At 33.6% G+C, this 15,710-nt stretch overlaps 2 protein-coding genes across 3 annotated transcripts in view; one reads left to right on the top strand and one right to left on the bottom strand.

Annotated features, from left to right (window-relative positions):
* Positions 1-15,710, top strand: part of LOC125067198 (autophagy-related protein 16-1) — a 130,607-nt gene that overhangs the window by 21,947 nt on the left and 92,950 nt on the right. The window lies entirely within an intron of this gene.
* The window catches only part of LOC125067197, a 38,961-nt gene that overhangs the window by 2,470 nt on the left and 20,781 nt on the right, over positions 1-15,710 (bottom strand). The window contains exons 3-7 of the mRNA XM_047675643.1: positions 4,917-5,351; positions 4,571-4,731; positions 4,107-4,308; positions 323-417; positions 1-242 (exon numbers count right to left, since the gene is read on the bottom strand). Of these exons, the coding sequence (XP_047531599.1) occupies positions 1-242; positions 323-417; positions 4,107-4,308; positions 4,571-4,731; positions 4,917-5,344 (1,128 nt within the window). The 5' untranslated portion in view covers positions 5,345-5,351. The remainder of the gene's footprint in view (positions 243-322; positions 418-4,106; positions 4,309-4,570; positions 4,732-4,916; positions 5,352-15,710) is intronic.

Raw genomic sequence — 15,710 nt, forward strand, 5'->3', positions numbered from 1 at the left:
CTGAATGTCAGCAAGCGTGGCTCTAGAATGGTGAGATAGTCGACACACATGGTCGCCCGTGTCTCCATGGTCATAAGAGTGGCAACGGAAAGGTGAGTTAAGACACAATTCGCGGCATTCCTCTATTGTTTGCACGTCTTGATATACTGAATCGACCGTTTTTAAAATGCGCCCGCTCATCTTTTTAAATTCACACAACTTTGTAGGTTCCTCTACGCAGTTATTTTCCAAGTAATCGATATCTATATGTATAAAAAAGATCATTAGCAATATATTTTTATTTTGTGTGTATAAATTTATTTTTTAACTTATAAGTAATTACCCTCATTCGGCTGGAAAGAATTTGTACCAGCCAAAGTGATACGATCCATGTTCGACAAAACGCATTCGCCCGTTTTATTGTTGTAGTTCGCCGATCTGTAACAATGTGCGTGCGTTTTAATAGTTGTTGGACTCTTTTTATACTGTGTGAACTTTCTCAAGATTTGCACCCGAGATTATTCTTCGCTGTAAATTTCATCGTTAATAGTGGATTATGCGATATATAGCTTATAAAGTAATAACAAAAATTTAAAAACATTTATATTTTATGTTTAGTATGTATTTACTTTAAAATTAAGTGCTATAAAATTTATTCTACACTTAGAATCTTTTAAAATCAAATCAAATCAAAATATACTTTATTCAAGTAGGCTTTTACAAGCACTTTTGAATCGTCATTTAACAAAATATACTAAGTGAAGTTCGAAAAGAACCACCGGTTCGAAAAGTTGATTCTACCGAGAAGAATCATTTAGTACTCTTACAATATAAGGTTTATAGTGAGTAAAATCGAGAATATCATAAATTTCATACATTGCAAAGTAAAAAGGAAAGCAAAGATATATATGGAGCTGTTTTATTACAAGTTCGGATCAGACGTTTGTTATGTAAGTTTGACCCTAAGCCCTTTATTGCTTTATAGTGACCACCCGCGTAAAGACAGGATTATCTCTGATCATCTTGGTCAGTATTTTCTCTAGATATACTATCGATTTTGATCGGATGACCCTTGCTCTTATAGACCATGGGAAAGCATTTTCAAAAAAAAAGTCCGATACGGATAAGGATATCAAGTTTAATTTATTTCAAACAAAAAAGGCTTGGTATATACATACATACCGACATCCGTTTTCTGTCATATATTATTTACAAAAAGATCAGAAAATCTTATTAATGACGTTTAAATTTTAGTTATTTAAATAATCGATCGTTACGAGAAAGTCACTAATTATATTAAATCAATTTGGGGTCTAACAAAATAAACATTTTAAACGATGTCATAATGTTGTTAAATTATATTCAATTTATTACGTACATTACTATAATCATTAGAATAAATGAAAATCAAGATTTAAAAAAAAAAATTGAATTCAATAAAATTCCAACTAGACTATGATCAATTGTGTCGTAAGTTATTTTATTCGAAAGAGATTCAACAACATAAATAAAGCGGTCCTGTGAATGATTTTAAATAATCTTTCTATCTGCACGGCAGGATGATAGTAACAGCAATAATAGTGAATTATAGCCACATTCGTAGTTAGAATATTACTATCTATTGTAAGGCGGCAACTTTGGTGGTCCTAGTTTAAGCGAAGAATAGACCATTTATAGACAATAATTCAATTACTAGATATTAACCTTACGAACTTAAAGATTGCCGATATCACTATCTACTTCATGAAAAATTATATATCAAGCGTACAAGTAAAACGAGATAATCGATGAAGGATTTGTTTTCTCTGAGTAATTATTCAAACAGATATAAATCTTTTGAGTTAATGATCAACATTTTAAAGCTTGTACAAAACATTGAGGTAGTTCGTAGTTTGAACAGCGAAACACGACGGTGACATTTAAGGACAGGTTTCTCCTTGAATTTATAGACTTTCAATGAGTCTCGAAGAGCAATGTGTGCCTTATCGGTTATTGTATCGTGAAAGTAGGAAGCGATAGGGCAGCCCGCTCCCACACCGCGCATCGCCACGTCCGCGGAATATTTGCCAAATGTCGTGACTGTTTGAGATCGCGATTTGCGCCGCCCGGGGTAACTCTGCGCCCGCTTCAATGAAGATACGATTTGTACCCAGCAGTATGCTATTCGAACTTTGTTTCTAACCACGCTGTCCATACTTTAAATCTCATACCTGCTATGAAGCCGGCATCAAATTTTCGGCATCACTGTAACTTGTAACTAGTATGCATTTTACACAATTTTTAATAATATCTATAATCTGAATGATATAGAAAAAAAATAATTATTATTTATAATTTTACACTTATGATATGAAATTGAAGCAATATTAGTGCTTACACTTGTGTATGTATTAATTTATTGTCTTCTCTTATCAATTGGTTTCTTGTATTTTTAACATGTTTTTATTGTATTATATATACTGACAGTAGATTAAATAACTCATTCATGGTTTTTAGTTTTCTTCAACGTATACGTCGAGCTTGGGTACAGAACTGTTGTTATACACATAAAACTTATATATCTAATAGAAATGATGTTATCTATATTGACTTAAATTCTCATCGAAGACGTTCTCGTAGTCTATAAAAGGGATAATTGGCATAGTTTCATCGACTACTTTATAGATATTTTTATAGTCATTAAAAACAAGCCGCTCAACCTCGCTGTTGGTTTTTTTTTTTCGATCTAAATCTATCACTTAATGTAATAGTTGTCAATCAGTGTGTTTTATGCGTTCCAAAATTTGCATTTTATTAGAATTAATGTAGATTAAACATTATATCGACCAGATTAGTTGATACAATAATATTTATGTGTGTTTTTAATCACTGACTAATTCTACTATCTATTTTATCTACATATAAGATACGAGAATAGAGTTTCCAAATTTTAGTTTAATTAATTAATATCCTATTTTGTACTACCTGGGACTCATTATACTTAGAAGTATAAAAACTAAAAGCACTTATCTTGATGTGCCTTTTCCATATAGGGCAAAGAACAAGCGCACATTAAAAACTCCTATTAAGCAATGAACATGGAAAAAGCTTGTGTTTTTTATTCTACTTTTTTACGAAACGATTTAAAAGATAATTTCTTTAGAGGGATTGTTTAATAATAAAAATGAAAATACATATAATAATCATTAGTATGTTGATAAATTCTCGTCTTACGGTAGCGTGCAAATACTGTGAAAAATACTTTCCTCGAACAACGTTTATGGATGTACGACGGATTTACATATCGACCTGCGATGAATTGCAATAAAAAGTAACAGTATTCAATACGAAGAATAACTACACGCTGTTTATGTTTAGTGTTTATGATCCTTGCCTGAATGAATTCTTCGAAGTATTTAACCTAACTTATTATTCATACATATATATATGTACTAAGCCATCATCATTAATTATATATTTGAATTAAATTTTACGTCCATTTTTGCTTTTTGATCTTATCATTGATACATTCAAACTGATTTTATACTTTTTAGATAAGACAAATTGTTGTCATAAACAATGATTTAAGTTAAAACACTAATCTATTTTTTGTTATACAAGTAAACTAATCAATAATAAGATACAACAAAGTTGTTGCCTTTATCTTATTTTATAATCTCCTGTTTAAGATAGCAAATCTGAAGCGGTTATCCGAGATATAACTGAGTTGAGTCGCCGGTTTAATACACTCGGGATCGAATCAGACTCACATTCAACAAAGCGTATAATATTAATTCCAACAATCTTGATATCTTTCGCTTCCTTATCGAAGAGATAACAAACAAATAACAGTATACGAATGAAGATGTTATGACCTTTCCTATACATTGCAACTGCATTCTCTACAATAAACGGACACTATTTCAATGAGGGCTTACCACTTCCTTCTATTGTGGCGAGGGAAATAAATTCTTCGTAACCAATTTGAAATTCCTATTCAATGTTTATTCAACTATAGCTGTTGGACAGTCACAAATACATTCTTTTTTACCTATCACATAACCACACCGTAACGCTTGGTAATGAACAAAATCAAAGACTAATTCATTAAGAGTATATTGGTTACTCATTTGTTTTTAATAACTCACCTGCACACGAAATCATTTTCGCCTAAGCAAAGGTCGAGACACATTTGTCTAGATTCAACGGTGTGTGTCCTCTTTCCAAATCCTTTAAGGTTGTAGCCGCGAACGCGATCAAAACACCACGCTCGTTCACACGGTTTCACTCCCAAACACGATTTCTGAGCGTAGATCGTGAATACCGGAAATTGGGATTTAGTCAGAGCACCTATAGAAACATAAATATACCATTAAAACTACATCTCATAGCACGATTGTAACATTAAATAAAGTAAAAATTGTAATAAAAATATTTTTTTACTAGAATGGAACGAGGCTCCAATAAAATAATAATAGTCGTCTTTAAATAGACTATACAGTAAGATTGAATAACCTACCGCTTACCGTACAAATTATTGAATAATCGTTGAATTTAATTTTATCATACTTAGATCCCGTTACATAGTTGCATTTTTAATATAGTTGCTAACCTGGCAATTGATCAGCGTCGGAGCTAAAAAGAACGCATAGTCCTGTCTCGTAGTTGACAGCGCGGCAAGTGTCGTTGGCCTGACATTGCTCGAGGCAATCGGTAAGCATTAGTGTCCCAGGGATGTCGTCGAGAATGTGTGAGGGCGCCGAGAAAACATATCTGCACATTAAAATCAGTTTTAATTTAATCAAACCAATAGACTTTAACAACATTAACTATTATTATGATCTTGAGCTACGATTATATTTCATGTGAAAACATTTAATCTACTTGTTTGATAAAAGAAATAATAATTAACAGAAGTTACTCCATCAAAATTAAGAAGTTTATCAAAAAATAATTACCCAGTCACGAGTTCAAATCCGATTTTTTCTGGATCACATTCTTCAAGAGAGTTGGCTGGTGCTGATGGTGCCGAAATACCACTTGGCGCTGACGGTGGTACACCCCCAGAAGCGGTCTCCGGTGCTGACGCTGGTTCTTCTTCTGGCTCTGCTGCAGGCTCTTCCACTGGATCTTCAGGTTGTTCTGGTTCTTCTTCCGGAGCAGATTTAGGAGGTGGTGGTGCTCCTGGATTTGTGTATTCTTCGGGTGCAGCCACTACAGCCGGTTCGGCTGAAGCTGATTCCACAGCGAGATTGTCTTGTGGAGGAGCATCTGCCGCTGATCTTAACGTCCCTTCGAATTTTTTTGCTGCCTCTACGGCACACACCACTACCAGCAAACTTAATATTAGCCGCATCGTGCACTGCGATGAAGACCGGGGTAACATCGATTAACTGCAACAAAAAATGATATCATTGTAGAGCAACTTTTAGTAATTAATTAAGTAATAGTACTTGTCTAATAACTGTATCTGTCTTGACACAGCTTTTCTTATTATAATTCACACGTTATATTCTCACGAATGAATGAAAACATTTATGATCCCTATCACAGGGCATTCACTGTTTAATAACCTTTAATTGCTACACGTAACAGTACTTAAATGAACCAATTTTAAAGGCTATTACGGAACCTAATTTACCTTTTCATTTGTAATTACATAACGTTTATAAAATACATAAACCATTTTTGTCCATCTTTTGTTTCTTACCGAGCGTTAAAATACCTATGACCTAAATTGTACTGCAACTGAAAAATATCAATTCGTAACGTAAGTGATATTAATTTACCTGTTCTAAGATCAATAACCCCATCAATTTGTATAAAGAAAAAAGACCGGCAATCAAATCCTATTAGATTCTAAATAGTTTTTTTTTTTTATTAATATTACCAACAATATACGAATAGATGGTACCCGGTATCTGCATTACGTTACGCTCACGTTTCCTATACAATGTTCGTAACGGTCCTTGTCTCGTCGCGTTGTCCACTACGTAGTCAACGGTATAAGTTATACCAATTTCATTCCGAAGATATACGATTGATACCGAAGAATAAATTGTATATTGTTAGTATTGAACGACATTCATCGAGTGTTTTATTATAATTTTTTACCACTTTTGTAATGGTAACGACCACTGCATTGTGTCTTAAATAGCTTATTGAAAAGAGTCTTCGGTGAAATCAAATATCGGAATAAGAATTTGAAAGGAGGTATAAAAATATTAAACTTTTTCTGAAATTATTATTTTCGACGGTACTTTGATATAATCGATATTCGAAATTAATTATTCTGCATACTTTACCCTCTAATCTATCTCATAATATTAACAACTATAAGAAAATAATAAATTATTTGATTATTAATTTATTGAATAATGTTAATACAATTAACACCCCAGTTCTTAGAAAATTTAATGGCTGCGATAAAATTAGTCGTCATGTTGAATAGCGTAAAATAACAGGAGTATAAGCATTACGTGCGCTATGGATGCCTATCAAGTCCTCGCCGCCTTAGGCTGTCTTTGACCCGCACGTAATCATACAATATATTTATTTATAAAGCGTATCTGATGTAATCTTTTAAGAATATGGCGCTAATTTGTAAATAAATTGTCTTGTTTCAATAAGTACTTAGGTCTAAGTAACACGTGTTACTTCGAACTAACTAATACCTAAAACTAAATAATATTTGACTTGCATATTACAATTACAATTGTTTTTGAGTTAATAATATTATCCGTAACGACTCGTGTACTACCTATTGCATATTGATGGTACTATGCTGGAAAAATGCACTAATTTGACAAAAACTAAGTGTCAATAATAACTGTACACCATTTTAATTAATTCATGCATGCACAGGAAACATACAAAATATGAACTAAAATTAATGTAATTATAAATCAATTAGCAGAAATTCAAATGCATATTGACAATGATCATATGTTTTTAATACTTATCTTTCTGATAAATATCAATTTATTATATTCATAAAATCTAATACTAATATAATAATCAAGATAATTGACGAATGATATACAAGTCAAATATAATTTACTACTGTGATTGCAAATTTGTGAAGATATTGTAATTTGTGTTCGTAACCTACTATCCTCAATCGATAATAGCTATAAGTGATCGCACACCGAGACCTGTATAGGCTTAAATTATGAGTCAGACACGATGACCTGTAGTTCGAGTTCAAGCGCGAGAATGTTCAAACAACAAGTGATTCATACATAAATTTTCATATTAAATGTCTCAAAGAAAAAATAAACATTTACATTTCCTTTATAGGAAGAACGTAATTATTTTATTAATTTTTCGTATGTAATTCAATTCGACAAATATATCCAAAGGTACTCAAAAGATACATCATAGCTATTAGAAAGAACCTTAAAGGGATTTACTTGTAGAGCTATTGTGTTCCCATGTCGGATATCACTTGCTGCAAATGTGCCCAACTAGCCTCGAGCTTTGATCAGATGGGGTCAGCGCATTCAATGAGCCGGATGCCTTCAACCTGCTATTTACGTTTCACCATACTTGTACTTGTTGGCACACTATGGATATCGCCTTTGATTTCTTGTACCTAGATCTCGATAGGCCTTATTGTAACTCGATACCCCCATTATATCTCCGGGATTTATCTAATGCCGAATTAACCTTGGAATAATGTGAAACAGAGGTTTGTTCAACAGAAGAATTATTATAAAAGCCTAGTCCATTATTCTTTTTTATTATATGTCTTTAATACATCAACACTAATGATTATGTTTAACTTTAGATATAAGTGGGAAATTATTAATGTTGTAAATAATAATCATAAGAAATCTCTAGTTTACAATCAACATTCCAATGGTAATATGCACAATGACCACAGTTAAAGCTTATTGCTAATACCTTTTAAGTATAACTTCAACTCCAGTGAATAGAATAAATTGACGCTTGCTGTCACAATGGATCTAAACGGCTTAATCCTCATGATAAACCATTAGGCGTGTCTAAATTCAACCATTAGCATCGACAGGAGTTACGAGTACGCTTCTCGTATTTACATTGAATGAAATTGTAATTTGTTGTGTTGGTCTCTAATGGGGCGCGGAGGTTTCCTTATGTGTTGACTTGACGGGATTGTGGACTCTAGCCCGTACAAGGTTACTATCAGGCGGCTCGCAGGCGTCAACGTCGCTCATTGTTTTAAGCCTATATTTGAACAACAAAGACGCTTTAAAGTAAGAAACATTCTGTTGAATTATATAATGAATGCGAATTGAATATGGACCATTGTAAATTTTACAACTAAGTTGCTAAGAAAACAGAACATCAAACTAAGGATACAGTCCATATCTTAACTAAAATACTGATATTTTTTATAATGTAATCCAATAAGAAATCGTTAAAAGGAAAATATATGATGAATAATTATGAACGTAAAGATTTCTTATTAGCTAATGAGAAAATCAATAAATTTAAACCTAATTGAACTGTTTGTATTATTCAAATAGAAGCAACCCTATTGCCAATTAAATATTCTGAAGACTGCAATTAAATTAATAGTATGTAATGTACTTTCCTAGATAATCCTTACAAGGGTCAGTAGGTTGATCTCGGGCTTGGTCGTCTCAGCTATTTGCATTAATGAGGAGATTGTGATTTCTCTTCATTCGATCGGATCATCCTTATTGCCCGCCATTGCCTACTTGAGTGACTTTTATTATTATAGCCTATGATTTATATAAAAATTACAGAAATAACCGTTAAACATTCGCCTAAACAGCACGTATTACGGTTTTATTAGAACGTTTTATTTATACAGATATAATGTGTAGGAAAATCTGAACTTAATCTTGAAAGTATATTAAGCTACCTTATTACCCTATTCAGTTTTCTTTGCTATTTATCGTGCTAGCTCAGTGAGAGTCTAGAGTCTAAGTCCTATAATTTACTAGCATTGTTCACAACAGCATGGACTTCAATCAGTAATCTAAACTAGGTTTTCGGTGCACGTAGCATCCGCTTTGAGACGCTTTCTTTCTTACCTATCAATTTTTCCAACTTTAAAGCTATGTATAATTTTCAGAGAACCAGTCTCTTATATGAAGTAATATGATTTATTTCTACTATTATATACATATATATATATATGTCGTAAAGTTTTTTTGTCATTAGTGGTTGTTGAATCTGTTGTGGTTGCCCAGTGCTCTATTCAATATGCACCAGGCGACAATGCAATTTGTTTCTATTTCTGTCGACATTATTCTTTGTGGTATCTTCTATAATTATGTTTATTCTTCTTTTTTATTTTTCATTTCTGTCCAGATTGCTTTAGTACGAATTACCATCGTTCATTTTTTTTTAACTTAATAACACTTATCAGAGCTCGTTGCGCAGCATTTTTGAAAAGTTATAGCTACAATAAACCCACTTGCTTTTGCAAAGACTAAAAAAATACTTCTACTGTATATTTTATAAAGCAGATCATTGATTAAAAAATACGTTATACGCTGAGTTGTTTTCCCTTGTAAATGATATACTTAACTGTATTTAATAAATGCAACATGAAGTTCCAATTGAATAACACTAAACTGTTGTAGCCTTTAGCTTCCACTTTATCGCATGAAATCCATAAGGCAGAGCCACAGGCGTCGGTGCCTTTGAATGAAATGGGCGATTCGAAACAACAGTAGAACAATTAATTTGATTGACATCGCACGCCGCAACGCCCGAGGGTATTTAAGAGCACTGAAATAGCTTTGTTTATGAATTAGCCTTAGCACTGTTCACTTTAAATGAAATAAAGCAATAAATGTTTATAATAGAAGTGACTTTTGTATGCCGTTGGGCACTAGACGAAGATTGTTGTTGTGTCGTGATTAGTCGGGATTGTAATTTGAAAATCACATTAATAAAATGTGTCATATTTACGTCATTTCATATATTTATGCTTATTTTGTTATTTTTATGTTTCACCTTTATACAGACAGTGGAAACTTGCTTTCAAAGTTACTGTTCCCAGAGTAAATCCATTCATAAAATCTATATTTTATGAATGGGTTTGGTCATCTTCGATAAACGTGTTTAGGATGACATTATTGTTAAAAAAGTCGAATCATACGCATGCTGTCGAATTCCTGTAATGCAAATGACGGTCCATCCTGTTGTCGGTCGCCTTTGCGGCTTCAGTCGTGCTATAACGGCATCATCAATCATCTGTAATTTGATTTCTATGCTCAATTATTGCGTTCGCGGAGGTCGAAACGCGCTCTCCACTTCCCACTACTCGTGCCCACTCAGATGATATATGACTACGTATGTTTACATAAGTTTATTGACCTACGAACAGTTTGTCCAAATATTGAGGACACCTGTGTAGATTAGACCTCGACTTTGATAGTCGAGTTTTCATTATCAATTTGTAACACTATATCGAACGCGTATTTGAAATGGTAATATTACTTCGCTTTATTAACATTTGTGTATACTCGATCGCGTTCAATATTGACCTCGATGTGTAATAAAGCGTTTATAAACAACCAGAAAACCGTAATTGATTCTCGATAGGATGGCTCGGCGGCTACTTTCTGTACCGACTGTGTCACGTGACAGCTGTCACGAATTCTATTGAAACACTGACCCACGTTCGGTATCGTCGTGCAGAACCATTATAAAAAGAACAAAAATTCCGGAACGATTAAGCTCCGTGACTTTTGCTTCGATTTTTTTTTTGTCTCAATTTAATTTTTAATATTTATGGAAATATTTTATAATAATTAAATATTATGTTAAATCATATGAAAATCATATTAAAAGTATATCAAATATATATAAGTACAAGATGCGATAGATTAAAAGTATAATTACTTCTAAAGTTGCTGTTTCGTAAAAGTCGCCGGGAACAATAAACCACCGTGACGGATGGTAGGCGCTAAACACAATAATCACAAGTGGCGCATGACGAGCGTGGCGCACGTGCACTCCGGTCACGAACGCCCCGGGTGACGATACAACGCCGTACGGCTCATGTGGTAGCAATCTTTATTACAACAATGTTTATATCGACTCGTCAAACTAGGTAATATCACTCGTTTATCTCCTCATCAATCATCACTGCGTGACAAACGCTGACAAGTGAACTACTTACACCTGTATTACTTAACCGCATGGAGGACAGCGCTAACGATGGCTTAACGACCTTACCCTCCTTGTTAAGCCCACGATCGATTGATCCATAAGGATAAAAAATATCTACATGCTAATAATAGCTTGTGATAATTACGTTTATTTATGACCGAGTTGAAGTTTACAGAAGAAACTTTCTAGAAAAGTAATGTAGCAAAAACGCCGCTTATATTTCATATAATTATATAAAAAACAAATATTATTGTTTTTATGCGCTTTCTACTTAAAATATTATAAAATTAAAATAATAAATCAAAAGTGACCAACACAACTTTCCGGATAGTATTTATTGTTTGCAAAATCAAACCATCGACACTTTCTTATGTTCTTTAGGCAGCTCGTCGAAGCCCACGCTCATAAAATATAGGATCTTGTCTAACTACTGATACTTATATCGATAGCAAATGAAATATGAACAATCGAAACTAGCTTCTACAAGAATTATAAGCTGCGATTGTAATGAACGAACGACATGTCACAAACAAGAGAATGGCAATTATTTAACGCTATAAAAGGAATTTCTAATGAAATGTTTTACGAATATTACTGAAGTACAAATTTAAACATATTGCAATTTTGACGTCTCTACGTTCCGGCATATAGAACTGTCGACCGCAAAGAATCCATTGGTTGCCATAATCATAGCAACTTGTACGTGATAGATTCGATTTACAGGTTCATTTCAATCTTTCGTAGTCACCGCGATACTACAAATTGGATTGCGGCTTTACAAGTATCCGCTGAATTAAAAATAATGTTTCGTCTTACTTCTCTAATTTGGTAATCTCTCAAATTGATATATATTTATACTGCAACACTCTAATGTTATACGAAACGTCTCTTACTTCTGTAATGTTCGAAAGAAAAACAACGATTAGGATAAAAGATCAGATGCGGTTATTAGCCGATTTCTATCTCCACTGATCGTAACACAACGTTTCTGATCGGTTAAGAGATTCAATCAACGTTAATTGAGAACGTTTCGGCGTTACAATCAATTTGATCACTGTTTGAATAACCGTTAAAGTATATCATACAACATACACAATAACATTTTTAAATATCTTAGGTAATAAATAATCAAGGATACGAACAAAGTTAGATTACATTTTCCTAATAGTAGACGATATATTACATTCTAAACTTGTGGAAAATTATCACCAAATAATAAAACTATGAAATTTTCTTCTCTCTTTAGAATAAACCGTATATCTAATTTTACAATACCGCCGGAATTTCTAGGAAACCCCAGATATAATATCACATTTTGCAAAACAAACTCCGGTATTGATACATATAACGTACACGCACGCACACAAACGAAGTTGCTGGTACAGTAATGATAACGTATATTAAACATAAAATAAATTTAACATAACTTCTCGGCTAGAATCTAAAAACGTACATATATAGTTTAATTAAATTACGGCAAAGTCAAATACAGATTCGAGTTACAGTTTCGGATAAGGTGTTCTAGTTGTATTCGTGTGACTACACGAAACCAAATTACATAAGATATGTATGTCGGCTGTTACTAATTGGTACGAGTGAATTTCCCTGAGTACGGTACGCATGCGACCGGTCTAGGCTAACGGACCTCTAAACTCATTATCGAACAAGTAATCATCCAAAGTACCCATGAACCTCACGCTCGACACCAAGTAATATTATTTATTTAATCTTGTGAATGCATCGCTCAAAAAGTAAAACGAGTCTTCTGAATTTAAACGATTCTAAATACTTTTTACTTAAATAACGTATAATATAGAATAGGAGGTCGTTGTCTGCGAATTGATGAAAAACGCTTTTATAGCTATCAATGAACATGTAAGTATAAAGCTTTCTTACTTTATTTTTGTATATTTTAAACTTTTCTCTACATTTCTAGAAAATAATATAATCGTTGCATTTTTTATCATGAAAATTACAACTTGGGAAGGGCGGGAATTTGCGGCCGCCGGCAAACACGGACCGTCCGCCTTCTAAGCACGCTGCCATTGTTCCTCCGGTTCTATGGTCTTCGTCCATGATATCCTACAGATTTATAATTAAAATTTAGTTTATACCCGACCTATATTGTCTTTTGAAATAGTAAAGTTTTTGTCATTTGAAATTTATTTTCTAACTAGCTGTGTTTTATGGATCGTTTGTTTCGTTATTATACGACATACCGCTTTAGAACATGCTTGGGCATAAATTTTACAAAGCAATAAACTATAATCACAAGTTCATTGTGTTGACAGTAGTCCGTTAGTTAAGAATTGTCTAGAGTCCGTTCTGCATGCACTGCGCCTTGGGTCATCTTGCTCACATTAAGCTAATATGTAATTGATTGGTTTCCTTGTGACGGGAGCGGCGGCGTGTGTACCCCTGCCCTATAGATGACGCATGCAAAAACACTAATGTTATAACGGTAACGCTGCTCTTCCGGCAGTATAAATGGATTCTCAAGAATACTTTTACAAATCAGACAGACATTTCAATCAATTAAACTGATTTTGGCCTAAATACATGTATCCGGCGCACTTAAGATACAAATTAGTTAATCGCAAAATGATTAATATCGATTCCATTTCCGCTCGTAATTATGTTTATTCAAGCGCTATACACCTTAACAGATTTAAAAGAAGTGTTCTTAATCTTGCTTATAAACGCCAAACACTGTAGTAAGATTTTTAGTGTACTCGAATTTATATGATAAATATATATAGAATAAAATTTAGGATTTTGTATGGAAAGAGCTGACACCATTTGCGCGATCTTCGGCTTGGATAACCGAAGATCGCGAGCTTAAATCCTAGCAAGCAACACTGAGTTTTATGTAAATTGTTATTTATCACGTAACAGCATAATTACATTTAGCAAGGGAGATAAAATGTAAACAACTACAATCTTATCTAAAGTATGAAACACTTGTCTTTTCTGTTAGTAGAACGACTCGAAGGCGTACTGCCTTTAAAACATTTGTAAACCAAGCCTTACGACATTTTATCTTTTCTATATAAATCTTACAATCTATGGGTGAGATATTAGGACATCCACCATACTGGTCTGTCTCGCACAACAACAAACAACAACTGTAAAACGTAATGTTATTCAAATCTACGCTATCTTATGTAGGCTACTGAGAATAATTGATGAATCAAATAAATATGTTATTTAGGTTGTTGTTGGTTTTATTTTCGGTGAATCACTTTTCTTATTCATAAAAAATAATACGATTCTCTTTAAATACATTTTTAATACCTTAATAAAATTAGATTAATAAGTATTAGTTGTAATATAAAGGTAATATATTAATTGGTGTCACAGCATCTCGCGCCTACCGTTATCGACAATCAAACAAATGTTACAAGCCTTATTTGAGCACATGATTTCGCGATTCATCATGATGCAGTGATATCGTGCGTTAAAAGTAGGTAACACTTTCCGGCGCCATTTCATTCAACCACAACTGATGTTATAACAACTTTGTATTTCATACTTCGATCCGAGTTAAATATTAGCGGAGTAAACAACAACTCGGTTAAGTAGGTAATAACACCATTTTTTTACAGCAAGCTTTAGCAACTTTGAGATCGTCTTATATTTTTACGTTGAAGGTATCACGATGGTTTACCGGAACAAACTCGCACGTAATTTAAGTGGAGCGATGTATTGCGGCCGCACGATGAGACGCGAAACGATGCCGGCGCGCGAATCCCGTTGGGACGAACGCCATTACCGCCCACTGCACCGCGCACGCGTTGAAAAACCGACCTCGACATAAAGATGTCGCGCTATGATAACATTGGATGGACAGTTGACAACGCCGCCTCCTCGCTGTCAGTGACTTCATTATCTCACTTTCGGATCGAATGCTTGCAACGAATGTACAATTATAAGAGAGCAGATCCCGCTTCGATGCCATATCCAACCTCTTTTATACTATCTTTGCATGCGAAGTAACGAGACGGGCGCAACTTATCAAAAGAAGGTCGTAAAATAGGAACGGGCACTTTAAACGCCGCTTCTTATACGAATCTAGAAAATGTAACGTTATGTGCATTTTTAATAGCGTATTACCGACCGTTAGTGCACTACGTCTTGTCATTTATGTCGAAAACGTATAAAATTCTAGCTAAGCTGTCGACACAAATTTTTCTCAAGCCTGTTAAGCAATTTACACACTCTAAGTGCCTTTAGCGTCTAGTTTGATAGCAATGTGGACGAGTGAAACATTATTAAAAAATAATAAACATTGGTTTTGTTCATTAACTGAATTCCATCATTTTCAGTTTAAAAGAACCCCGATAAATGAATGGAAGCAATAAAGTGAATAATAAAAATACTGTTCGAAAAATCAGTTAACAGTTTATTCTTTAACTGGGATAAGCGGCAAGCTGGTAGCGGCGAGGGAAACAAAAAAGAAAACTGAATGCGGCTAACTATAACGTGGCATTACAGTAAAAGTTTTTCACCTCATTATTGTACTTTTGCAATACCTTATCCTATAACACAAATAATATATTTAATGATATTAATTCTACTCTACTATCGAAAGGCATATTTTAAATTCAATAGTAAAT

This window comes from Vanessa atalanta, chromosome 11 (assembly GCF_905147765.1).
Source record: "Vanessa atalanta chromosome 11, ilVanAtal1.2, whole genome shotgun sequence".
Classification (NCBI taxonomy): Eukaryota; Metazoa; Arthropoda; class Insecta; order Lepidoptera; family Nymphalidae; genus Vanessa; species Vanessa atalanta.